Below are 27,214 nucleotides of genomic sequence, written 5' to 3' on the forward strand. Positions count from 1 at the left end.
TTGATTTACGATATTTTCTTTGCTGTATCCTTTCCTGTCTCTCCTTAAAAAAATATATATATATATAAATCCATTCCACACACTTTACCCTTTCTGTTTCGTTTCGATCATTGTTTAATCGCTTCAAACATCTTCCGATTCCTTATTTCTCATTCTTCGTTTTCTTGGTTTCTCGGATCTCTGTCTCTCTCGATCGAAATTTCGTTCCACAAATCTCGTTCCATCTCGCTCGATCGCTCGGCGTGTTGTTGTTCCTTCGTTCCATTGCGATAGATTTGTCGTGAGAAGATCAAGTCGTTGCAGAGCAAAATCCAGGCGCGTACAGAGAGGTCGAAGATTCTCGCGCAACGTGGCAGGCCCGATCCAGAGCCATTGGATCCATGACCAGAGATCTAGATAGGCGATCCAGATCGTCGAAAGCTTCGCGATACTTGTTGTCTGGTCACGTTGTGACCGGATCATTAGCGTCGTATCCTCGCGTTCGTTTCTTTTCTCACCCGGTGCAGTTCCGCGAGTTCCATCTCGAGCGAAGGGAACGTCGAAGAAAAAAGTGGCGGAAGATTCTCTTTCAGAGAATCTGTGTCACCTGTGAAACATCGTCGTTCGTCCTCGTTCGAGGAGTGGATACCGATTTTTAATACCTCAGGATCTTTTTTAGTGAACTTTATATTATATATATATATATATTATAAAAATATATGTACAATATATATATATACGTATATCGTCTATATTATATTACATCGAGCAAAATACTTTTTCCTAAACGTTATTGTTCGTCCAGGCATTAGAGAGCAGACTTGCATTCTTATAAAAGAAAAACGAAAAAGAATAGAAAAAGAAAAACGATCGAAAGTATGTTATTATTTCAAAAAAGAGAGAATAAAAAGCCATCTTTGTTGCAAAAAAAAATAAATATCGTGTGTTTCTTCGCGAGCCAAACCATCGCTGATCATAACGTTAATCTAGCATACGTGCATATACTAAAAAATTACCCGAAGAGAAAAAAAAGAGAAATCTTCAAAATTCCATAACAAATCCGTTTTAACACCCCTGACCACATTATCTGATAACAACCACCCCCCCCCCCCCGATCCCTCCGTCATTCACTTCCGCCCGAGTTAACAATCTTTTTATTATTCTCACCCCCGCCATAAACAAAAAACGTAAGATAAGACATCACAAAAGAAAAAGAAAAACTCGCAGAAAAAAATTGACATATGTATAATTCCATTGTTGTGCCTTGGCTGGTTCCTCCGTGGCGGATAAAGCAGAGCCTGCAGCAAAGGATGGACGATTGGAGGCAACGCGTCAAGACATTGCTGGATGAAATATACACCGTGGACCCGTACTATGTACAAAGCAACGAGACAAGGTTCGTCAATCAGGTCTCGTACGCGGACATCGCTGCTGGTCGCACGAGCCCCAATTCAAGGGGTTCTAGCCCCTTTAGAAACAACAACAACAACCCAAGGGACGAAGCCGCCCCTACGCCTCTCTCGATTCAAGTGCTCAGACCGACTGCTCAATTCCCAAGACCCGTGGATATCCAGAAAACCGTCGTCGAACCGATTCGCGATGAAACTCCTCCTCCGAGCACCGGGAGAATGGAAACGGGCAGAGGCAACGAGGAAGGGGCGAGACTCGAGGAGCAGCAGAGCGAACAGAAGGAGACCGAGATGAGAGTCGAAAGGAGAAGACACGTTTCCAAGGTGGATTCGGTGGATTCTAGGACGAGGAGTCAGTCGAGGAGGTCTGGCTCGGTTAGAAATAACAGCGACGAGGCTGTGAGGGAATCTAGGGAGAGGAATTCGTCCACGGAGAACGAAAACGCGATGGAGATTTCTAGATCGATGGAACGGAAAAAGGAGTCGTTGGTACTTAAAAACACGTTGGCGCCTAAAGTTGAGAGGAGAGGAAGATCGGCTAGTCCCATTTGGGTGCCTGGATCTACGTCCTACGCGGATATCCTTCGTGGAAATAGGCAGAGTTCTCGCAGTCCTTCGGTGGAGGGTGGCAAGGACGTTAATATGGTCGGTAGAGAGGTGAGGGAGACTGTGGTCGAAGAATTGTCCGTGCCGGAAACGGTTGAGAACGAGAAATTGGAGTTCAACGTGCCGAGACTCGAAGTGGAGGAAGAGACGGAAGTTCAAGAAGCTCTTGAGGATGAAGCGAGCGAGGAGATAACGGTAGAGAATTACCAGTCTGTTGAGGTAATGGGCGAAGATATGGTTGAAATCGTGCCTTCGTCCGAGAAACCCGAAGAAGAATCGGCAGAGGCTCAAACTAGTTGGGCTGACGAGAGCATGGAGGAGTACGTTTTATTGAACGAGAAGAATTACAAAAATATCGCGAGAGCACCGCAACAAGTTCAAGAAGTGTACAATTATATTCAACCACCTCTTCGACCAGCCATCCCAGAATTGGTTGGATTCATTGGATCTCAAGTAGCTTATCCAGTAAGCTCTTACGTCTACATGCCGGCTGCGTCCCCTCAGCAGATGGCTCTTCCTCATTACACCGAGAGCCAGATAGCATTCCCGTCTGAACAATACGTGGCACAACCTAGTTACATACCTGAGCCAGAGATTTATCAGCAGAATCTGTTGCAGAAACAGAGACAACCGCATCAATCTAAATACAAAAGTAATCCAAAGAGCGCCCCAATTATTATGCAAAATGTGGAGGAGAAATGTTTATCTTGTCAGATTCCTCAAACTATGGATATCCAGCCTGTCGTACAACCTATTGTCCAATCAATACAGATCGTTGAAGAGAAATCTGTGGAGCAAGAACAGGTTGTACAACAACCTGTACAACAGTCTGTGGAACAGCAGCCTGTGCAGCAATCGATGCAACAATCGGTGGAACAGCTAGTAGAGCAACCGGTGGAACAACCTGTGCAACCTGTTTCCCCTGCAACACCGTCAGAAAGCACACCGGTGAAGACAAAAATAATCACCGAGAGCAAAACGTTCTCCTACGCTCAGATCTTGTCACAGGGTCTCGCCCCTAAACCGTCATCGGCCGTCAGTAGTTATTCTCCACCAACGAGCGTTCCATCGACGACATTAGCCTCGAAACAGGTGAAAGAGCGTTCGTATTCACCTGTGAATTCGACAACGTCCTCGGTGCACGAGACGAGCCCTCCTCAGGAGGCGAGGCAAACTCGAGAATCGTCGGTAAGTAAACAGGAAAGCAATTGGGACGTCACGAAGAAAAGGGAGACGAGGAAGACTCATCAGGAGGCGCCGAAGACGAAGATCCCGGAGAAGAGGGCTAGAAGAGGGCCCGAATATTCGAAAGAGAAACTTCAAAAGGAGAAAAGTAAGACTAACGTAGAGCAACAGAAACAGGTATTTGAAACGAAAGATGAAATTGTCGTGGAAGATGCTTCTAAGATAAATGTGAAGAGTAACGAGGTTGAGATTAAGAAGGAAAAAATGGAAGATGTTCGAACGGAAAAGAGAGTAGATGTCGAAAAGACGAAAAAGATTGAAGCACAGAAGCAAGATGAGAAGCAAGAGGTTCAGGAGGAGAAACAAGATGTTCAACAGAGGAGCAGGTCTCAGGAAAAGAAACGAAAGGGAAAGAAGAAGAAACAGGAGAAGTCGATGGACGATGAGATAGACAAAGCTCTGAAAGAAATTGAGGATATGGATAAGCAGAAGAAGAGGGATAAATCGAGGGAACAGACTAAGATTAAGGATACGACTCAAACTGTTCAAACAGAAAAATCTAAGGAAGATACTGAAAAGAAAGGCATGAAGCCTGGCGAGAAAAAGAAACAAAATAAATCGAAGATGGAAAAGATTAGAGACGAATCAGAAATTGCAATGAATCAGGCTAACATGAAAGAACAGGTGAAATCGAAGAATGATACGAAAGAAAGTAAAGAAGAGAGAAATATTGAGAAGAGGAATGCAAAGGACGAAGCTAAAATTTCTAAGGAGAAAGTTGAAAGTCGAAAGAGCGAGTCGGAAAAAAGATCTGAAATTAAAATCGATTCGAGTAATGAAATAAGGAAAATTGAGACGAAGGAAGAGAAAGCGCAAAAAGACTCTGCTAATTTATCGAAGAAAAAGCAAAAAGGTAAAGAACAGACTGGTACGATGAAAGATAAGTCTAATAAAGATAGTGTGAAGTCTACGAAAACTGAAAATGAATCTGAACAAATGAAAAAAGCGATATTTATTGAAGATAAAGCAGAAATTCAAAAAGAGAAAGACATTAAACCAGTTGAAAATATTGGAAACTTAGATCAATCACAGAAACAAGAGGATACGAAATCTGTAAAACTTGTGAAATCGGAAAAAATATCTGAAACAAAAGTTGAATCGAAAGAAAAGGAACCTGCGAAATCTAAGGAACAGGATAAATCGAAAAAGAATAAAAAACAGAAACAAGGAACCGAGAATGAGGTCTCGAAAGATCAGACACCTAAGAAACAGGGCCAACAAAAAGAAGAAAAGAAAACGGAACAACCAAAACAGAAAAAATCTGTAGAAAAATCAGAGGTGATAGATATTAAGTTGGAAGAAAATGAAAAGATTAAAGTAGAGATTGATGTGAAAGCATCAAAAGATGAAAAAGAGAAAAAGATAACTGGAAAAGAGAAAGAAAAGAAAGCTGAAAGTAAAGATCGCAAAAAGAAAGATATAAAATCAGAAGTAGCATTAAAAGAGAACACGAAAGAAGAGCAGAAAACTATAATAAATCCATTGATTAGTGCGATAGAATCTGATAAAAAAATTGAAGAAAAAGAAATTGATAATAAAGATTCGAAGGAAAGTTCGACACCAAAGAAAGAGACGAAGAAAGGAAGTGAACCAGAAAAAAAAACAAAAACGAAAGGTGGAAAGAAATCTAAAAAGGAAGCGGATATTAATCAGAAACCTGCAACTGAGATTATCAAAAAAGAAGAGACGATAGTCGTTGACAAACAAGTTATTGAAGAAAAAATTGGTGAAAAAATTATTATAGAAGAATCGAAGGAAGAACATTTGAAACTTGAATCAGTTGTACCAAATACAGAACAATCAGAGATGAAAAAACATAAGAAATCTAAATCACCGAAAAGAGGAAAGAAAGAAGAAAGTTTGAAATCTGTAGAACAAAAAGAAAAGACAGAGAAAAAAGAAATGCAAGGGGAAACGATAAAATTAGAAGAAATAAGCGATAAAATCGATAATACGAAAGAAAAATCTATAAAAGAAATAAAAGAAGAAATTGTTATCGAAGTTAAAGAGGAAGAAATTAATGCAGTTCAGGTTGAAGAAAAGAAAGAAAAAGATATAATAGATCTAATAGACAAAATTGAAATACAATCTGCTATTGAAGAAATACCTGAAAAGATTATTGTTGAAGGAAGCATGGAAACATTTACAGAAACTGTAGAAATAGCAAAAGAAATTGAAAAAGTTGAAATCAGTACAGATACGAAAGAGAAAAAGGAAACACCTCTTCCTGAAATTTCAAAAACAGAAGAACTTGAAGACCAACAACCAGAGAAAAAGAGTGAAATGCCAAATACACCGTCGAAGAACAAAAAATCAAGTAAATCAAAGGAGAAACATCCTATCGAAAAAGTAGCTCCACTTTCTATAGTTCAGGAATCTAAACCAAGTACACCAAAGAGTCAACCAAGTACACCAAAATCCGATAAAAAGAAAAAGAAACAAGAGAATAAAGACAAAGATAATATCGAATCTCCACAAGCAAAACAAAAGACAATTACAGAAAAACCTTTCAACGACGCAAAACCAATCGAAGAATCCATCGAAATACCTGATGTTGCTTCTGAAAAATCTATTTTCAAAGAAAAAGAAATACCAACAACATTGCAATCTGAAATAACTCCAATAATTGAGCCTGAAAAAGAACAAATTATTGAATTTGACGAGTCAAAATCTCTCTCGCAAGACCTGATTGAAAAACCAAGTACAGAAGAAGTTCCATTGACAGAAGAGATTCTAAACGTCACAGACACTGGCTTGCCAGTCGAGGAATCATCTTCGACGTCATCGGGCAAAGCATTAATCATCGAAAGGACGGTAACCACGGTGACGACCACGACCAGCATGCCAGGATCTGTCGAAGTGAAGCCTCCGAACGTGAAATCCATGAAATCCGTAGAGATCTTAGAAAGCATTCCCTTACCTAAGATCGTAGGCTCCAAACCCACTGAATTAATCACCCTACGTCCTGAAACAGTAGAGGCTAGCCTAACAACCAGATATGCTAGGGTATCGGATGATTCAGCTGTTGGTATCCCCTCGAAAGAGTTCTTAGATACGTTAGTGGACGAGTCGAATTTCGATTACGCGAATTATATCAATCTCGTCGAAGATGATCAACCGATTTTGTTCGGTAGCGTTCAGGATAGGAAGAAAGATCGTTCTGGGACTCCTTTGTCGGCAAAGTCTGTAGAAAACGACGAACGAGAGGTCGATGATTTAAAGAAGGGACAGGGCGTGGATGCGAAGATTTCGCAAGATACATTGGGTAAGGCTGGAAAGGGTGAAATGATGGTTAAAGAGGAGATAAACATTTTTGGAGAAACTGAAAGTGAGAAGGTCAAAGATTCGAGTGAGTTAGTGATAGAGAATGAGGATAAAAGTGTGGAAGAGAAGCGAGAAACGAATAAAACTGTGGAAGAGCTTCTTTTCACTGTTGAAAAAGAAGATGTGAAGAATGTTGTGGAAGAATTGTTGAAAGCTGAAAGAAAAGCTGTGGTAGTTGAACAAAAAATTGTAGATATCGAAAAAGGAGAAGCTGTTTCTGTTAAACTTGAAGATAGTAAATTTAAAGAAATTGAAAATAAAACAATTTTGAATGAAGAAAAGGTTGGAGATTTAGAGAAACCAATTGAAGTTCCTGTTAAAATTGAAACTGAAGAAGTTAACAATAAAACGACTATAGTTGAAAAAAAGGTAATAGACTCTGAAAAAGGAGTAGAAGTTCCTGTTGAAATTAAATCTATAACGAAAGAAGTTGAAGATAAAATAATTCTGCCTGAAGAAGAAGTTGCAGAATTTGAGAAGCCAATAGAAGTTCCTATTAAAGTTAATGATGGTAAATTTCAAACAGAAGAAATTAAAATTAAAGATAAAGTAGATTCTGAAAAACAAGAAAGAATTGAAATTGAAGATTCTAAATCTATAATGAAAGACATTGAAGATAAAACAGATTTAATTGAAGAAAAACTAATAGATATTCAAAAACAAGAAGATGTTTCTTATGTTAAGCTTGAAGATATTAAATCGAAAAAAATTGAAAATAAGCCAACTCAGGATGAAGAAAAAATTAAAAAAGTTCCTATTAATATTAAAGATTCTAAATCCATAATTGAAAAAATAAATAATGAAACAATTATAGTTGAAGAAAAAGATCTTGAAAAAAAAATAGAAATTCCTGTGGAAATTAAATCTATAATGGAAGAAGTTGAAAATAAAACAACTCTGTCTGAAGAAAAAGTTGTAGAATCTGAAAAATCATTCAAAGAAGTTCTTGTTAAAATTGATTATTCTAAAGCCCAAGAAGAAATTAAAGTTGAAGAAAAGGTACTGGAGAAACAAGAAACAATTGTAGATAAAGATTCTAAATCTAAAATGGAAAACATTGAAGATAAAACAATTCTTGAAGAAAGAATTGTAGAATCTGAGAAATCAATAGAAGTTCCTGTTAAGGTTAAAGATTCTAAGAAGATAGAAGAAGAAGTTCCTGTCGAAATTAAAGATTCTAAGTCAAAAACAAAAGATATAAACCCATATTATTTCACAGACTTAGTCAAACCTTATTGGTTCAATTATCGTCCTTACATTAAGGCAGAAATTGATTTCTATAGACATTTCAAAATAGTAAAAGTATTAGAAGAAAATATACCTGCTCCTGTGTTACCAAGATCAGATAGTATTGAAAGAATTGTTCAGGAGTCAATCATGAAAAAGCCTAAAGAAGAAGAAAAGAAAATGGAAAGTGTAGAGCAATCTGAGACTGAATGCACAAATGCATCTCAGGAAATAATTAAGGAAAAATCTAAGGAAATAGAAAAGGAAGCAAAAGATACAAAGGAATCTGAAACAGAATACAAAAAGCATGCACTTCAGGAATCAATTGAGGAAAAATCTAAAAAAATAGAAAAGAAAACAGAAGATACAGACGAATCTGAAGCAGAATACCGAAAGTGTGCACTTATGAGAGAAGCCCTTAAATATCCTATTAGTACATTTTATAAATTAGAATCTGAATGGGTGAAATCTAAGCTGATTCAAGAAAAAGAGGTCACACTTAACAAGGAAAAAGAAAAATTACCAATAGAATTAAAAGAATTAGAAGAGGTCATACCCATTTCTGTGGAAGAGTCTAAATTGACAGATATTGAAGTAAAATCACCAATAAAGTTAGAAGAATTAGAAATCAAAAATGAAGAAGTCACACTCTCTCCTGGAGAGGAATCTAAATCAGTAGATGTTGAAATTAATAAAGAAATTATCGAAATTTATGAAGAAGAAAAGCCAGCAGTAAAATTAGAAGAAGATAAAAAGATAATTAATATTGAGAAAGATACTATGAAAGTTATCGAAGAAGTTACCACAGAAATTAAATCTACAGATAGAATTTTGGATCAAACAGCAGCTCTTATTGAAGACTTGACTAAAGAACTCGATATGATAAAGAAAGAAGAAGAGCAAAATAAAATTGTAACAATTGTAGAAGAAAGAAAGAAAGAATCTGAAGCTGAGAAAAAAGAGCAAGTATCCGAGAAAAAGTCAAAAACGGAGAAATCAAAGAAAGAAAAGCAATCAAAAGGTGAGAAATCGAAGGATAAGAAAAAGGAGATTTCAATTAAAGAACAAGAAGTAATTGAGAAAAAAGATACTGTTGAAACAGAAATGGCACAAATTATAGAACAACTTACAGAGATTAAAAAAGAAGAAATTAAAGAGGCTCCATTATCGATCAAAGAACTTGGAATACTTGAGGAGAAAGATACTACTGAAACACCAGAATTGTCACAACTTAATACAGAGATTAAGAAAAAAGAAATTGAGGAGATTTCATTATTACCCAAAGAATCTGAAGTAATTGAGGAAAAAGATATTAATACTATCGAAACTTCAGAATTAACAAGAACGATGGAAGAACTTATTACTGCGATAAAGGAAATTTCAACAGATGAAATTATTGATCAAAAAGAAGAGAAAGAGATGGAAAAAAATATTACAACGGAAGAATTATTAATCACATCACAGTCAAAAATGGAAGAAGAAGTAAAATCTCTGATGGATTCTCCAAAAGTAGAAAAAGTAGGAAAAGAAACGAAATCGGAAAAAAGCAAAAAGAAACAGAAGAAACAAAACGAAAAGAAAGAAGAAACTCCAGTTTTAGAGAATCCAATTGTGACTGAACAAGAAAATATAGACAAGAAAGTTGTTGAGAAATCTGTTTCTGAAAAGAAAAAGACTCCTAAAGAATCTAAGAAAAAAGAAATTAAAGAAGCATCGAAAGAAGAAAAAATTATTACAGAAGAACCTGTAAATTCATTAGAAAAAGATATTAATGTCATAACTGAAATAACAGAAACCGAAAAATTAGTCAATGGTAAAACAATAGAGATAATAGATTTAGATGTAATTCAATCTTCAACTAAAGAAGAGAAAACTAAACTTGTAGAGAAATCTAAAAAAGAAGAAACAAAAACAAAATCTGGAAAACAGAAACAATTCAAAGAGAAATCTGATATTAAACCTAAATCTACCCCAGATAAAGAACCAAAGAAACAAGATAAACAGGAAAATAGTTCTCCAGATTCGAAAAAGAGACGTGATGGAAAATCTAAGAAAACAAACGAAATCCCAACATCAGTGCCTCAAGAAATTATGATTGAAATTTCTCCAGAAGAGTTTAAAAAGGAAGAGAGTCAAATAGAAATAAAACAAGCATCACAAGAAGAAATTCAGCCATCAGTATGCACCAAATCATGGGCATCAATTGTTAGCATGAAAGGAAATACAGAAACAACCAATATTTCTACAGATATTTCGAAGGTAATATCTGAAGAATCAATATCTGAAACTCCAAAATTAGAAAAAATAGAAAAAGTGGAAGAAATTGTATCTGAAGAACCGCAGAGTTCACCAGCACATCAGAAACGGATGAAACATCAAAAGAAAAAAGATGCAAAACAAGAGAAGAATGTTAGTGAGATAAAAACTTTTTCTGTCAATATTGAAAATGAAGGAGAAAAAGAGATAATTATTGAAAAATCACAAGAATTGATCACAAAAGACTTGAACAAATCTTACGCTCAAGTGGCTGCTTCCAACAAAAGGACTTCTCCACAATTTAATCAAGAAGATGTAATAATTGCTAAACCAACTCCTATTATGCTTAATCAAAGCATTGAGAAAAAAGAAATTGCACAGGAAGAAGCACTAATAATCACAGAAATTGAAAACGTCAAAGAAGAAACGATTAAATCTGAGGAAGAGATAACAATGGATAAAAAGTTTGATGAATTAGTTGAAAGAGATGTCTTTAAAACGGAATCAACTTCATGGGTGGAAGAAATCGAGAAAGAAGCATTAGAAGAAGAAATTGATTTTAAATCTTCTATTCAGGATATTGTTGAATCCCCGCAGAAAACGAAAGATTCGTGGGCTGCTATAGTTGGAAAATATGTTGAACCGAAAATTTCATCACCCACAGTGAAGAAAGAACAAACTATCGAGCAAAATTCGTATCCTCAGGTACAAATTCACGTGGAACAAGCTCCAGAACCAGTACCCATTGAAGAAATAGTTCAAGTAGACGAACAAGGTTTCATAGAATTTGTAAATCGAAAAGAATTGCGATCTAGACGATCCAGATCACGATCTAGGAGTGCCAGACGAGATGATGCAAAGCAATCGAGCGATAAACCTATAATTCCTGAAGAAATTTTAGCAATAGAACAGAAAGAGGAAAATGCAGAGAATATTGAAGAGCAAAAGAAAAAGGAGGCGAATAAAGGAAAAGAAGAAAAATCTAAGAAAGATAAACGTAAGGCAAAATCGAATAGTGCAGATCGTAATCAAATAACAAAAGAGGAACAAGAAAAAGAGAAAAGTAAGACAAAGACGAGTGAAATTGAGAAAGAAACGATAGAAGAATCAATTGAGCAAGATATAGAGAAAACCAACCAATCAAAAAAGAAAAGTAAAGGCAAATCGAAAATAAAAGAAGCTGAAAAAGAAAAAAGTAAGGAAGAAATTGCTGTTGAAAAAATTGAGAAAAAGCCTGAAGAAAAGATAGACATAAAGGAAAAAAAGGAAGAATTGCAGACTATTGAAGTTCTAGAGGCAGATAAAATAATGGAAGTAAATGGAACACAAGATAAGATTGCAGAAAAATCGAAAGTAGAAACAAAAGAACAATCCAGTAAGAAGAATAAAAAATCTAAAAAAGGAAAATCTGATAAGGACCAACCGAAACACGAATTTAAAGATAAGGAACAAGATAAGCAAATAGATAATGCTCAGACAACAGAAGTAGAACTAAAATTAAAAGAAAAAATTACGAAAGAATCAGAAATTAAAGATCAAGAAGAAGCAAAAGAAAATATAGTATCTGAAATTGAATCTAAAGAAATTCAAGAAAAATCAAACGAAAATATGATATTTGAAAATGAAAGTGAACTTCAAGAAATAAAATCTGACAAACCAATGCAATCAGAAAAACGTAAAAAGAAATCTAAAGAAAGAAAAGCAGAAATAGCACCAAAACAAGTCACTGAAACACTTATTGAAGAAAACAAAGTCTTAGAATCTGAAATACAAAAAGAAATATTAAAAGAACAATCAGAGGAAAAAGATGTTCAAGATATAAAAGCAACTACTGAGTTTGTTCAAGAAACAATATATGAAAAACCAACTTCTTCTGGAAAACGTAAAGGAAAATCAAAAGAAAAGAAAAAAGCAATTACCACAGAAACATCAATTAAAGAAAAGGAATCTAGATCTGAAATCAAAGAAATATTAAAAAAGGAATCAGATATTGAGGAAATTAAAGAAATTGAAGAAGAATTAAAAACAATTATGAAATCTGAAGATGAATATAAGTCTGAGATTGCTCAAGAAACAAAATCTAAAAAATCAGAACTTTCAGAAAAAAATAAGGAAAAATCTATGGAAGAGGAAGTCACTAAGATATCAATTGAAAAAAAGAAATTACCTGAACTTAAAACTAAAGAAATTGGAGCAGAAATTCCACTAGAACAAATTACTGAAACATCAATTGAAAAGAATAAAATATCAGAAAAAGAAATAGAAATTGAAGAAGACAAAGAAGTTCAAAAAGAAACATCTATAAAGTATGAAATTGAAAACAAACCTGAAATTGTTCAAGAAACAAAATTTGAAAAATCTCCAAAAAAGCGTAAAGGAAAATCTAAGGAAACAAAAGTAGAAACTGTATCAGAACAAATCACTAAGATATCAATTGACGAAAAAAAATTATCTGAATTTGAAACTAAAGAAGAAATATCGAGTCAAATAATAAAAGAAGAAGAAGTAATTAAAAAGAAAAGAGACGATACTGATCACACTAAACAGGATATTACTATAGAGAATGAGATAGAAACAATTACGATAACATCTGAGAAGCTGAAAGAAAAGGAAAACTCTGTAAAAGAATCAATAGAATTACCACAAACAATCGCTAGAGAAATTTCAGATAGTAAAATAGAAACAATAAAAGAGAAAGAGGAAACAAAAATTGAACAAGCAACAGAAATAGAAGACAAATCTAAAATTTCGAAAAAAGAAAAACGGAAACAAAAGAGAAAAGAAAAATCAGCTACAAGAGCAACTAGCCAAGAAAAATTGAAGAACGAAAAATCAGAAGCGATTTCACAAGAGCAGAAAGAAGAAATAAATATGGCATCTGAAACGTCAGATGAATTAAAGGCAGAAGAAATATCTACAGAAATTATTTCAACTAATGAAAACAAAGAGAAAAAAGATACTAATGAAATATCTAAAGAAATTGAAAAATTAATTCTTTCTGAAGTGATTCCTGATGAGATAAAGCTTGTACCAGAAACTATGCCTATATCAGTATCCAAAGAAGAAATAAAAATAATTAAAGAGAAAATAGAATTATCAAAGTCAATTGAAGAACAAGAAATAATTTCTGATGAAATAAAGCTTGTTCCCGAAACTTTACCTATATCAATATCCAAAGAGGAAATAAAATCTATTCAGGAGATAGCAGAATTGCAAAAACCAACTGAAGAAAAAGAAGTAGTTTCTGATAAAATCAAACTAGAAACTATCTCTGTATCAATATCTGAAGATATGCAGTCTATTAAAGAGAAAACAGAATTTCCAAAACCAAAAGAAAATGAAATTTCTGATGAAATAAAACTTGTTCCAGAATCTTTATCTATATCAATATCCAAAGAGGAAATACAATCTATGAAGGAAATAATAGAGGTACCAAAACCAATTGAAGAAAAAGAAGAAATTGTAAATAAAACAAAAGACGTTGCTGAAGAAAAAGGAGAAATAATTGAACCAGTGATAGATAAAGACAAAAAACAGGAAGATTCGTCATCTAAAAAATCTAAACGCAAGAATAAACAAGCAAAAAAAGGTAAACACGAAGAAGCAGAGACGGAAATAAAATCTACAGATGAAGATCTATCATCAAAGGTTGAAAAAAATATTGAAATATTAAGCACAGGTTCTTCTATTCCCACTCCAGATACTCCAAAAGAAATCCTTCAAATTGAAGAGAAGATATTGAACGTGACGATACCTGAACAGACAATAGAAGTTAATGATATATTAACAATTGATGAGATTAAAAAAGATGAAAAAGAAATTAAAAACACAATAGAGCAGGAAATTGTTTTTGAAGAAGAAAAGACACTTTCTAAAACTCAAGAAGAAATTGAAGAAATTAATGTACAGAAAATTGAAGAAATATCATCGACCTCTCCTATAAAAAAGAAAATTACAAAAGAAGAAAAATCTAAAACAAAAGAAACAAAAGACGAAGGATATGAAAATAAATCTAAAAATGATGATAAAGAAATTCATGAAATAAAATCATTAACTACCGAAGAAAAGATAGTAGATAAGATTTCTGAAGTTATAGAAGATACAATCATTCCACTTGAAATGGAAAAACCAACGGAAACCATTGAATCAACTGAAATAACGATAAATGGTACATTGAAAAAAGAAACTGACGAGATCGAAAAAGAAATAATTAAAATAGAAGCAATCGAAGAGGTACATCCAGAAATTGTGAAAGAAAATATAATCCAAGAAATCGACAAAGTCCCAGAACAATTTATACCGATCGAAAAGCTGTTAGACGAGATCGAGTCACCCATAATAATAGATTCGATTGAATCTCAATTAGAAACCGAGGAAGAATTCGAGAAATGTATATCGAGCGAACCAGAAATAGAGACGGTTGACATAGTGATCGAACCAGCAAAACCAAAAGTACAATTTTACATAGCCGATGAGATTCTAGTTCTAAGTCCCGAGAAAAAGAAACCTGTCCAGACTCCTCTAATCTTAAAGACCCTGTCAGAACTCAGTAGGTCCAAGTTCCTCTCCCTCGATAGCGGTTTCTGGCCGGACAAACATCCCTATCACGAGGCTGAACGCTATCTATTCGAAAACTTGGCTAATTATCCAAAAGAAAATACTTCAGGCGATATTAAACGCGATTCTAACGATCCGGATGATTTTAACGGGGGGGATCAGAATGATGGTAATTTGAATAATCGCGGTGGAAACGGTGGTCCCATGAATTCTTTCTTCTTGGGTGGACCTCATACCGAGCGTTTGATAGCCGATCTTCCAGGTGGTATAGGTAGCTGGAGCGATTACAGTACTTACTTGTCGAGCGAGAATGAACAGAGAACGGAGAATCAGACCACGGAGCTGGTCCAGGAAAAGATCGAGAATCCAACGTTAGATCTAACCCTTCCCTCAGACGAGGTAGTTTCCGAATTATCCTCCGTCCACCTCGAGGATGACCAGTCTATTTCCAAATTCGACGAATTGTCACTCGAGTCTGTTCCTACGACATCGGAAAATTCTGAGGAGATCAAGTTACAATCATTGTCCGCTGTCGAAGTGTCTCCACTCGATGAACAACCCTCCAAGTTAGATCACGAGTTTTTTACCGCGGTTGAACGACTAGAATCCTGTTTCGATCCATCGTGCGAATTGTTCCCAGTACCAAATATCCCTGACCATGGTCCAGATCCCAAGGAAAATTTAGGTATTGAAAGAGGATCGATGCAGCGGCACACTCCAATCGTGGAGGCGATGGAGAGAGAGATGGGGGTGGCTGAGGATGAGGCTGAAAAGAGGATACGAGGGATCAAGGTGCGATCACGAAACAAGCTGCGCTCGATCTTTACCCAATCGAGCTTGAAAGAGTTCACTGTCTTTATTGTTGTTGTTATTGTTGTTATTGTTGTGTTATGCGGGCTCGCGTGTATGTGTACGTACACGCTCGCGAGGTCGCGTGTGTGAGTGTGCGCGTGTGTGCTTGGTACACAGTGTTTATATACTGTTTTCTTATGCCCTCGTTCGTTGTTGTTTTATTCTACTTTTTAAAACAATTTTTTAACATTTTTCTTCTCTCTCTCTCTCTTTTTTTTCTAATCGATCATTTTTCACTTATCTCGACCTCTGTATTATACAATCGAACGTATTACTTCTTTCTACTATTATACGTTTTCACGTTAATAGCCGCTGTTGATAGTTAATTACAATATTAGCGCTGCTACATTATTGCTATTGCTTCTCTCTAATTACGACTCTTCCTTCCTTGATTTGCATGCTGATTTTTTTTTTTTTATTAATGCACGAGAGTAACGTTACTTGATTTTCGGCTTGCGTTGCGATTCAATGAGAATTTTGAAAAAAGTTTCGCGGTTAATTGGTTTTGAAAAATTATTGAAAGATGAGAATGATTCTTTTTGGCATCGAACGAATTTTATTCTTGTTCAAGAAAGCAGTTTGCAACAACACTACGTTACGTATTCGATGGTCAATATCTCTTTTAAGATTTATTCTAACATATATCTTTATGTTATATCTTTTAAATATTTTTTTTTCTTTTTTTTACAGCTTTCTCTCTTATAATCGACATATAAGATTAAACATTTTAATGTTCCTTCACTTTAAAAAATCAATACTGTGTAATATTAAAATAGATACATCTTTTGGAGTATCCTGTAAAGTTGCATAGGTCAAACCATAATTTATGATATTAATAAAACGCTCAAGATTTTATAACTCAAAAAGATTTAAAATAATATTGTTTCTTTTTATTATATTATATCATATTCAAGAATATTTGAAAAAAAACTATAAAAAGTTACTCTATTATTGTGATTCATTTTGAAGTATAAAATCTTAGATTTATTAATACCATAAACCTACATTTTTAACATTTCTAACTTTTTTTTTTATAATTCCAAATTTGCATGGATAAATATATTTTACAAATGCTCGAATTTAACTTAATTAAAAAAAAAATAGAAAAAGAAACTAAAAAAACTATAGCATCTTGATATATTTATGTATTTTTTGTCTATTATCCCATTTTACGAATTCCATTAATTCATTAATTAACAATGATTGATATCAAAGCTCTGAATTGCACGATTCATATTCTCTTTCTCATTACTAAGAAAAAAATATTTTTCCGTTTATTAATTCGTTCCTATGTTACAGGACATCATACAGGAACGCCTAATGGTTTTACAATTGAGTCTTTCGAACTTAAAAGGAACTTATTTACCACGAGATAACATAGACACTATGCTCTCTGCACTCACGGTAAGATTACACACCATAAACGATACTTAAATATTTTCTTATATTTTATATCAAAATTATTTTAACACAAATTATTAATTAAAAATTCCACGAATTGAATTATTAAAATAATTTCCAGAATTTGATAACGGAGCTTCAAAGTTATAATCAAGAGACGCATCACTTGGAAGAGGAATTGCATAAAATACCAGCCGATTTAGAGGCTCAAAAGCTTCTATCCAATCTAGAAGAAATTCAAAGTAAAATTACAACCCTGTTGACGCAAGCGGAACAAGGGCGTGCCACCCTTGAGGGTGCACGTGGACGTCAAGAGCAACGTGGCCATGATATTCATGCGTATAAAAAATTCTTGGATGAAACGGATAGTTGGTTGAAGAATATCGTGGCTAGTATGAAACAGGAATCACCGATTGCTACGAACAAGGTACGCTTGCAATATAATATATATAAATGAAATTATATTTATATGCATATAAAAAGAAATTCAAATTTTTATTTCTACTAAAAAGAGATATAAATTTTAACGAATCTTTGGTTAAAAGAGATCAAGATCTTCTCTTCGTTTTCAAAATTTTAAATAAAAAAATTTTCGGTCATGATTTTTCTTTCGCATGACCGATTTTTGCAACACGAATCCGTTGGCGTAATCCACCGTTTTAGAATGGCGGCATGCACGGTTTATTTTTAAACGAAACCACGAATTGTGTGAAATCACGTATGTAAACGTGTCTGTCTGTCTGTGTGTGTCCCTGCGTGGACACACAGGCTTTACAGGATGAGTTGAGCAGTCACGCGCAGCGGGTATCGGAGCTTGAATCTTTGCCAGAGATCAGCACATTGGCAAAAGTCATGAAGAATGCGCTGTTGGAGATGATGTCGCGTCTGCAGCAAAGGCAGCAGGTATCCAACGTTTTCCAATGCTCGGGAGCTTTCGCAAACTCTGCTGGTCTTCGCGCAACAGTCTCGTGAAGCACACGCGATGATTAATACAGAAAATATAGGATAAATACGGAATATCAAAAAGAGAGAAAAGATGAAATGAAATTAAAGTCGAAAAGAAAATGCTTATTACATGTATAATATTTGTGTAGAGACAGATATAGCGTCGTCGATTTTGAATTTCAAATATTTCGCGCCCCAGTTTCATAAAATATACACGACATGGAAAATCGGGAAATATCGAGTACACCAAAGAAACAGAATTATAATATAGAAATATTTATATTAACAAAAACAAGAGATGTAGCGTCACGAAACTAAAAAATCAAAAGATGCAAAAGAAAACTAAAGTTAAGAGAAGATATTTTACCAAATTTGTTGTATACGTTATATTTATTTACATCTATAAAAATAAATGTAGCATCATCGTTTATTCTTGAATTTAAAGATAGATAAACTTTGATAAAAAGTTCTAGTCAATTGCTAATCAGATTCTAACGATAGGAAAGATGAAATATAGAAGATTTTTGCTAACGTAAAAGATTTTAAAGAATAACAAGGATGTGTGTATAATATGTATATGAGGGAATGATATACATATAATTGCCTTATACTATAATATCTTGTACCATAAGTTAATAATGGGAACAGGGTGATAAATATAATCAAGCATGTAACATTCTCTTTTTTCTTTCGCTGCTTCAACGTAGTAATTTATTTGTTTGTTGTATCACATATCATTTTGCACGATAATTTATTTAATGGGTAAATTATGGCAGGTTAAGGTTTTAGAACACGTATATACAATTTCTTCTTCATCTATTTTTTTTATCATATCATTGCGTATTTTTCATTTAAGCTTCTCATCACACGCAATAAATATGATGGATTAAAGATCGTAATGAGATCGATATTCATATTTCTAAAAATATAATTATCTATTAATTTATATAATTTGAATTTTTTTAGAATTATAAAATATGAATTATTTAAATTAAACAATTGCAAAAGTCACATAGATACGTCACTTTTACATTACTATGATTTTTAATCCATTATGTATATATATATATATATATATGTATACACATATAGTCATTTTACATTCATCGCACAGTCTCTTTACTATTCTCACAATTTCATGGTGTATTTATTTATATTTACTTATAACTAGCACATTTATGTTCCTTCTAGCTTAAGGTAATGAATGTAATTGTATAGTTGCAGCATTTGTTTATGGAATGTTAATACAATTATTCTGTATTTTTTCATGCTGTAATTAAAGTATTCTCATTAATCCCCATTTCCCCCATTTTATTTTATTTATTCCCCCAAAATATCACCAAAAAAGAAAATCTACGTATTGTATGTACATGTAACCATATAATATGTGTATGTGTTAAATAATAACGAAACGATTTTCTTGGAACGTTGCCATTACAAGATATTCAAAATTCATTTTTTTTTTTTAGAAATTCTTAAAGTAAAATTCTTTTTTTATTTCTTATTATTCATTTATATTTTTACCATTATCTTTTTAGAATTAATTCTTTTTTAATTTATGATTATCATGTTAAATAAATCGCCGATCTTTTCTTCTTTTCAATATTTATATATAAGCATGGCAGTCTTAAGACGACTAAAATAAGCGTGTATTAAAATAAAGTCAAACGTAACATTTCAAGTTAAAAATACGACAGTGTAACGCCGAGTGTTCTTGTATGCGGATATTCTCGTTCTCGTTCCCTGATGATCATGTTTTCTGAATAAAATCTTCCGTCTCCGTTTCTACGGATACAATGCAGGTGTAGCTATATCGATATGAAATAGTCAATGACCATCAAATCATATAACAACCGATACGAATTTTCACTTAACAAACCAGTAATTAACGCTGTTATTAACAAATGCGCATTAAATTTTGCTATCAATATAATGGAAGGATCCACTGTTACCTACACCACTGCTTTCAGTTCTATTATATAATCAGCATTTTGGAGACACTAAAATATGCTAAACTTTCAATATCTAAATATAAAACAAAGAATAACTAAAAGTATGCGAATAGCAAAATTTAATTGTTTTCATCATTTAAGCTTTAATCATGCATTTTTAAATTATATATTTAAATCTTAACTGCTATAATAATAAAACTTTTATATAGAAGAAATTTTTAGCTTTATCGAGAAATTAAAATATGAATATTTAAATCATAAATATAAAATTCGATTAAAAATTATTGAGAAAATTTATAATAATAACAATTTTACGTTCGGAATAAATACGTAAAATATATTTTATATTTTAATGCAAGTACTACTTATTAAATTAAATAAATATTACTATTATGAGAGCTCAAAATTTCATACAAGCATTTATGAATTAAAAATAATTTTATTAATAGCACAAAATTCGAAAGAAAAATTTTCCTACAGAAGAACCAGCAATCATTCAGATAGAATTCTTGAACAAGAATCGTTTCTTCAATTTTCCAGGAGGTTCGCGACGAAGAAGCGCGAGCTGATGAAACATCAGACCGAGACGATGCTACCCTCGATCAAGCACCCTCGATTCATTCTTCCCTCGAAAGTAATATGCCATCTCTAGCTGATGTTTCCTTGCAGACAGGACAGAGTTTGTTAGCCAACGAGATCGCCGTCGAGAAACCGCAACAACTCACCAAACAAACCTCCACCAATCAAATTCCAATCGCGACAGAATGTCACTCGTTGACCACCCAAACCGTCGACACGGTACACCCTGCTATGGAGAGCATCCAAACCCAAGAAACAATAAAGATTCTAAAAACCACGGAGGGTGATCACGACGTTATCGAGATAGCCACGAAGAACGTGCCAACTTCCGCTCAGGAAATAGTTCAAGATCGTCCCGAACAAATAACGGAAGATATCGTTGTTGACATGAAATATCAAGATCCCACGAACACTGACAACACCACCAGTGAGTTAAACATCGTCCACGCTGCTCCGCAATCATTCGAGACCGTTTTAGTCGAACCTGACGACGTGATTACCGAAGTGGTGGTAGACGAAGATGGTTCCAAGAGAATAATAGTAAGGAAATTGAGGCGAACCACGATGACCAGCAGACAAACAACTCAACAGCATCTGTCTTCGACGTCTACCGCCATTGGCGACGCCCCATCCGTGGTGCAGGCTTTCTCAGAGGCTACCATGAAAGATCAGCAGGTCACTATAACTACCACGAAGCCGGATGGTACGATAGAGACTGTTACGAAACAGATCCATGGGGGAAGAGTGGCCACAGGTACACCATTCAAAGACGTGAACGTGGATGAATACGAGTCATCTCCGCAATATACGCACACGGTGACTCAAGGCCGCATTCGAGACATCAGTCCTCAACCATTCGAAGAGGGGATTTTAATGGAGGATGGAGAATATCGGGCAAAAACGTCCAGCGTGCACGCTGTGGTGCAACAAGTGACTAGAAGAGTGGTTAGGAAGACTAGAAGAATTATCAGAAAGGTTACCATCATCGATGGTAAGGAAACTACCACCGAGGAGATAATAGAGGAGCCCGAGGAAGTGGAGATCGATGAAAAGAATATTCCACATATAAGTATTAATGTGATTAAGCAAGAGGAGCAGAGGAATCTTGGTAAAGATGAAGGAATTGAAGAGAAGACCCCAGATCGCGTTGAGGATGAGAAAGAAGATAAAGAGGACGGAGATTCGAAAGTGGAGAAAGTAATTACCGATGATATACCTATGCAAGGACCATTCTTTGGTGCATTTGCTAAAGATATGCATCCAAGCACGACTTACTTAGTAACAGAGAGAGAAGAGCCAGACAAGAAAGACATTCTTGCAATAGAAAAGAAGGAGGAAAAAATTGATATAAATGTTCGATCAGAGAAGGGTCTGGAAAATCCACTCGAATTTTCAGACGTTCAAGAATCTTTACAAGATCTAGAAGAATCTTTATTACGGAGTGGAAGAAACGACGAGTCGTTAAAAGCGATCGAAAAGAAAGTTGAGCCAGCTGATAAATACGAGCACGAGCACTTTTTGGTCGAGGTAAATGGCAAAAAGTTCCTTCAATCGACCAGCCAGGCGTTTATCGATGCTGAAGTGTCGGCTACTTTGCAGAGCCCGTGTCAAGAGATCAAGATACGGGAGTCGGAAGTACAGGAAGAATTAGCCAAATCTTCGATCGAATCTGTCGTGTCAGAGGACTTGACGAGCGTGACTAAAGGGACTTGTAAGTTTATCGATGCACCAGTAAGCAGAGAAACACCCCGTATCGAGGTAGAAGATCGCACGGTAGATGTAGAAAAGCACCATGACACTAGAGGCACCGTAGATGTACCTGTCCTAGAAGAAAAATCTTCGATAGAAAGATGGATGAAAGAGAAATCGGAATCGTTAACAAAATTATCTTCGACAGAGGTGCAAAAGAGAGTTCACGTTTCAGAAGAACGACCAGTTCAGTTCGAAGAGATAGTTCCTTCGACACCAATCGAGAGGAAAAGGCACGTGGAATTGGAGGCATTACCGATTGACGTGAAGCAGCAGATAGTGAAGAATTCTTTCGTTCCAGAGATCGATTATTCGATCGATGATTACATGGACGAGGCATTGAAACCGGAATACAAACCCATCTTTCACAAAGTAGAGATATCTCTGGCTGTAAAGAGGGAAGGTGAAGAGATGCAACCTACTGTATCTGTGAGGAGTCAGTCTGAACCGGAAGCGGCTCCTTATCGCTTAGTGAAGGAAGACGTCGACATCAGACTTCCGGCAGACAAAGAGAGCATCTCGGTGATTCACGACAAAATTGTTCAAACATCTCCACCAACGGTCGAAGCTAAAGTTATCGGTTTAGATAAGTCTGTCGGTGGTTCGGAGAAAGAAATCGTCAAATCTGTCGTTACGTCTGAGAAAGAGGAGATTGACAAATCGATCATCGCTTCAGAGAAAGAAATCGTCACGTCTGAAAAAGAGGAAACTGACAAATCGATCATCACCTCGGAAAAAGAGGAAATCTCTGATCATGTCGTCACGTCGGAGAAAGAGGACGAATGTCTGACAGAGCCTACGGTGGAACCAGAAGCAGAGGCAATTACACGATCGGAGAAGAAGATGGAAAAACGGATTGAATCGCCGATGCTGTCCACGGAAACGAAATCGAGCGTTTCTTTAATGTCCAACATCGGAGACTCGATGGAAATCGATGTGCCGTTGTCCGATTCATCGAGGCACGCGAGCGAGGCACCGCAACCCGACATCGCGAAAATGTTTGAATCCAGAGAAGTAGAGTTGTATTTGAAAGAAGAAACATCGGAAGGGGAAGACGGTTACGAGGCGGATAGAACGATCGTGACGACTACGCCGGATGACGAAACTGTGACGAAAACGAAGAGGAGGAGGAAGAAGAAGCAGAGGGTGCGAAGTAACAAGGACGAAGAGCAAACTGAATTCCCTAAGACAACCACCGATGATGGAGAATTCACGGACGATGAGACGCTGGCAGAGAGCGAGGATGCGAAAGCTACGAAGAAGAAAAAGAAGAAAAAGAAACGGGAAGAGATTGACTTCGGTAAAGAAAAACTCGTTCCGACCATGATCGTGGCGGATACTCAAACTGTTCCTCGAGAATTCAGCGTCTCCATTGCTACGTCCCCGAAACAGGAGAAGGTATCGGAGATTTATATTCAAACGTCGCCCCATTTATTGGAAGACGTTAAGTTGAAAATCGAAGAGATTCACGAAGAGGTGCAAACTTCTCCCCAAATTTCGCTAGAAGAGAAACCTGAAACGCCCAAAGTGAAAGAAGTTCATGCGGAGATGCAAACTTCTCCATTGCCTGCTTCGGATTTCGGCATGCAAACTGTACCGGAAGAGAAAGAATCGGAAGCTGAGAAACCGATTATACAACACTCGGAAATGCAAACATCTCCATTACCAGCTTCAGACTTTAGTGGTCAGACTGTGGAGGAAGAGGCGCCCAAAATAGAGGAAATAAGCACTCAGACCATGGAATCGCCTATCAAGGAAATGGAAGAATATGCTGTTCAAACGAGTCCAATCGAAGATATCGAGCCAGAAGTTGTTCCGATCGAAACTGAGGAAATTCAAGTTCAAACTGTGGCCACGGAAGTAGCTTCTATCGAAGCACAAACATCACCCACCGCGCCATCTATGGAAATTGAGACGCAGACCGCGGAAAAAGTCGTGGTCGCCGTTGAACAACAAACCACTCCACCTCCACCTCCAGAAGAAAAGATTCTAACTGGAATAGCTGTTCAAACGGTAACTCCTGAAGTACCCAAGACCACAGAAACGGAAGCACAAACTAGCAAACCGACCACTCCGGAAATAACTACGTTGGACTTCAATGTGCAGGCAGATCTAATAGAACAGCCCGTTGTCGACGTAGTGGAAACTCAAACGACACCGGAGGAGAGTCCACGACAAACGGAAACTCACGAAACTGAGTCACAGACGATTCAGCCTGAGTCAACTCAAGAAATCATGATTCAAACTTGTCCAGTTACTTTCGCTCCGGAGAAGGTCGAGGTTTGCGAGTTATCTTCTCAGACTAGCATGGAAGAGATCAAGGAATCGATAGACGAACAATCTCAGACCATAACCCCGGAGAAGGTAGAAACGTTGGATAGTTCGGTACAAATAAAGATAAGCGAATTAATAGAGCAGATAGAAGAAAGTGTGCAGATCATTCCTGAAACACGGGAGGAGAGTGAGCAAACGAGTATCGAAGAGAAGAAACCGTTGCTGGTGACATCTTCTCAACAAACAAATGAAGAAGCATCGCAAGTTGTCGAAAAAGAATTTGTAGCGGAGGATGAGGAAGGCAACTTGGTCGAGGCCGTGATAGACGAGGTTGATGCGTCAATAGAGGAGATAAAGGCACCTCTGATACTTACAGAAATTCCAGTAGCACCTGATGTACAAGTACAAGAAACTAAGGAGTACATGGATACGAAAACTGAGGAAATAACAGAACCGGTGTCTGTTATTGAGGAGCCTTTAAAAGTAGAGGAGTCAAGGAATGAGAGCTCACAGGGTATCTCCGATATAACGGAGTCTAAGTCGGAAAGCGAAGAGACGATGGCGCCTTCGTTGGAGGAGACGGAGACAACGGATGCTGGATTTGAGATTCGTTTGCGGGCAACCATAGAATTGTGCCCCGACGAGACTACTACGGATACCACTAGTAAATTAACCGATAATTCGCGAGACACGACTATTACCGAAGATCTAAATATCACGGGAAAAGTGGAGGACAGTAGCGTGGTGAAGAGACAGAAACGTAAGAGGAGACACAAAACTATTGAAATTTCGGCGACGAGTGAAAAGGATCTGGAATCCATATTCGGACAGCCTGTAGAATCGAAAGATGTTTCTCTGAAATTGTCTTATTCCGACGTTGCTAAGAAAAATGTGGGCAAAGAGAAGTCGCCTCCTAGAGAAGATGTTGAAAAAGATTTTGAAAAGGATGAATCTATCCGGAAAGAATCTCCAGAATTTGTAGAGAGTGTTAAAGAAAGTGAAGAAAAAATAGAAACAGATGCGCTGGAGCCAATAGCCGTTAAAGAGATTCAGGATGTGTGGACTTTGGGTAAAGAAAAGATAGTCTCGCCTATGGAAGCAGAAATACAACAGATGCCAGTAATTACGCACACGCCTTCTCCTGAACCGATGGACACGACGGAGGAACCATTTTCTCCTGTGGAATCAATTCACCAAGAGGACGATCGACCAAGGATTAAAACCTATGCGGATATTATCAACGAATCATCGAAGAAATCGGAAAAAGATCAACCTTCAACGTGGGAATTATCTCAGCACGTTGTCCCGCAAAAAGAAGCGAGTTCGAAGGCTTTCTTGATAGCTGAGAGTACAGAATACGAGCCCCAACATCAGATCACGCAAAGCAGTCAAACGACCAAAGCGATTTCTGATCGAATGCAAAGTTTTCGAAATGCCAAACAATCTAGTCATCTTGGAAATATCCTTCATATCGCTCATCTGGACAAAGTGGCGAATGAAAAGTTGGCCGAGGAGCGCGCAGCTGACATAAGGAAAGAACTGTCTCACCTGAGGGACGCTGCCCAAGAGAAAGACGCGATCACCGTGGAGGAGACTCTCGTTGTCATCGTGGACACGATTTCCACTTGGTTGGAGACGATCGAGTACAGAATCTTCTTGAGCAAAGAGTGTCCTACGGGTCCCTCTCACGATGATCAGACTTACGTCGAACTGAGGGACGAAGTGGAGAACGTGGAGGAGAATATTCAAGAGCTGAACAACGTTTGGAAATTAGTTGAGATGAATTATCCGAGAGAAGATCGTAATAATTTGCAGGAATGTCTCGATACCCTCATGCACCAGGTTAAAATGATAGAGGACGCGACCGACGATGGGGAGAAATATCTTACGAACGAGCTTGCTAGATGGGATGAATTCGTAAACGGAGTGTACAACATGTACAGGTAAGATTCTTCATCTTCATATTTTATAATGAAAATAAAAAAGAGTTTATACTTCTTGTTTTTTCTTCGATTAGATTAATCGAGGAACAACGAAAACATCTGAACGACGTGATCGAGCTCGAGACATCCACGAAATGGAAGCTCGAAGAGCTGGATAAATTGGAGAATATGAATCAATGTCACATGTGGAAAACAGCATCGTTGCTCACCGTATCTCACGAATTGTTGCGGGATTATCCTGGAAAGCACATTCCTGAAGAGACTTACGCGGCTCACGAGATGACTAAGATAATCGAGCATGGGATATGCATCGAACGTGAACGACTTCTTCAGCTGCTCGCGTTGGCCGAAGAATACGAACAAACTTTGCGAGAATTCGCACAGATCACCGAGATCGCGGAGAACTTATTAGAGAGCCCTATCTCGGTGATGAGTTTGGAACATTTGCAGGAGGAGATGCAGAAACACAGAAAATTCTTCGTGAATTTGAATCATTGTCGAGGAATCTTGGAATCGTTGGAAGGGAATCTTGATCCGGAAACGAGGACCAAATACTCGGATCTTCACGAGGAGCTGCACAGTAGGGCTATATCGTTGTTGGATCAGGCCGCGTCTAGAGCTCAGCAAATGGCTCTTGCAGCGTCCAGATGGATTCTTTTGGAACAGGGGGTGAAGGAGGAGAGAGGATGGCTACAAGTTGCTCATCAACGAGTACCTGATCTTCAAACAGTCACGTCATCCGATTACGATCAATATATCTCATTGTATCAGGTTAATTATCATTTTTACAACAAAATAGAAGTAAAGAAATAGTAGATCGTATTTTATTTTTGATTCAAAATAATTTCAATTATTGTTTACAGTAATAAAATATTTGGTATAATTTTGGCAGAAGAGATGTCAACAAATTCTTTCT

General features: G+C 36.4%; 1 protein-coding gene across 5 annotated transcripts in view; it reads left to right on the top strand.

Moving 5' to 3' along the window:
• The window catches only part of LOC551356 (nesprin-1), a 108,972-nt gene that overhangs the window by 60,367 nt on the left and 21,391 nt on the right, over nucleotides 1-27,214 (top strand). For 3 of the 5 annotated variants that reach the window (XM_026446137.1, XM_026446135.1, XM_026446136.1), the window contains 6 exons: nucleotides 1,272-15,395; nucleotides 16,755-16,859; nucleotides 16,978-17,283; nucleotides 17,625-17,759; nucleotides 20,294-26,298; nucleotides 26,373-27,069. In XM_026446137.1, the coding sequence (XP_026301922.1) occupies nucleotides 1,272-15,395; nucleotides 16,755-16,859; nucleotides 16,978-17,283; nucleotides 17,625-17,759; nucleotides 20,294-26,298; nucleotides 26,373-27,069 (21,372 nt within the window). Of the gene's footprint in view, nucleotides 1-273; nucleotides 1,200-1,271; nucleotides 15,396-16,754; nucleotides 16,860-16,977; nucleotides 17,284-17,624; nucleotides 17,760-20,293; nucleotides 26,299-26,372; nucleotides 27,070-27,214 lie in introns of those variants that run through there. The other 2 variants (XM_026446138.1, XM_026446139.1) reach the window with 2 other exon arrangements.

This window comes from Apis mellifera, linkage group LG1, assembly GCF_003254395.2.
Source record: "Apis mellifera strain DH4 linkage group LG1, Amel_HAv3.1, whole genome shotgun sequence".
NCBI lineage: Eukaryota > Metazoa > Arthropoda > Insecta > Hymenoptera > Apidae > Apis > Apis mellifera.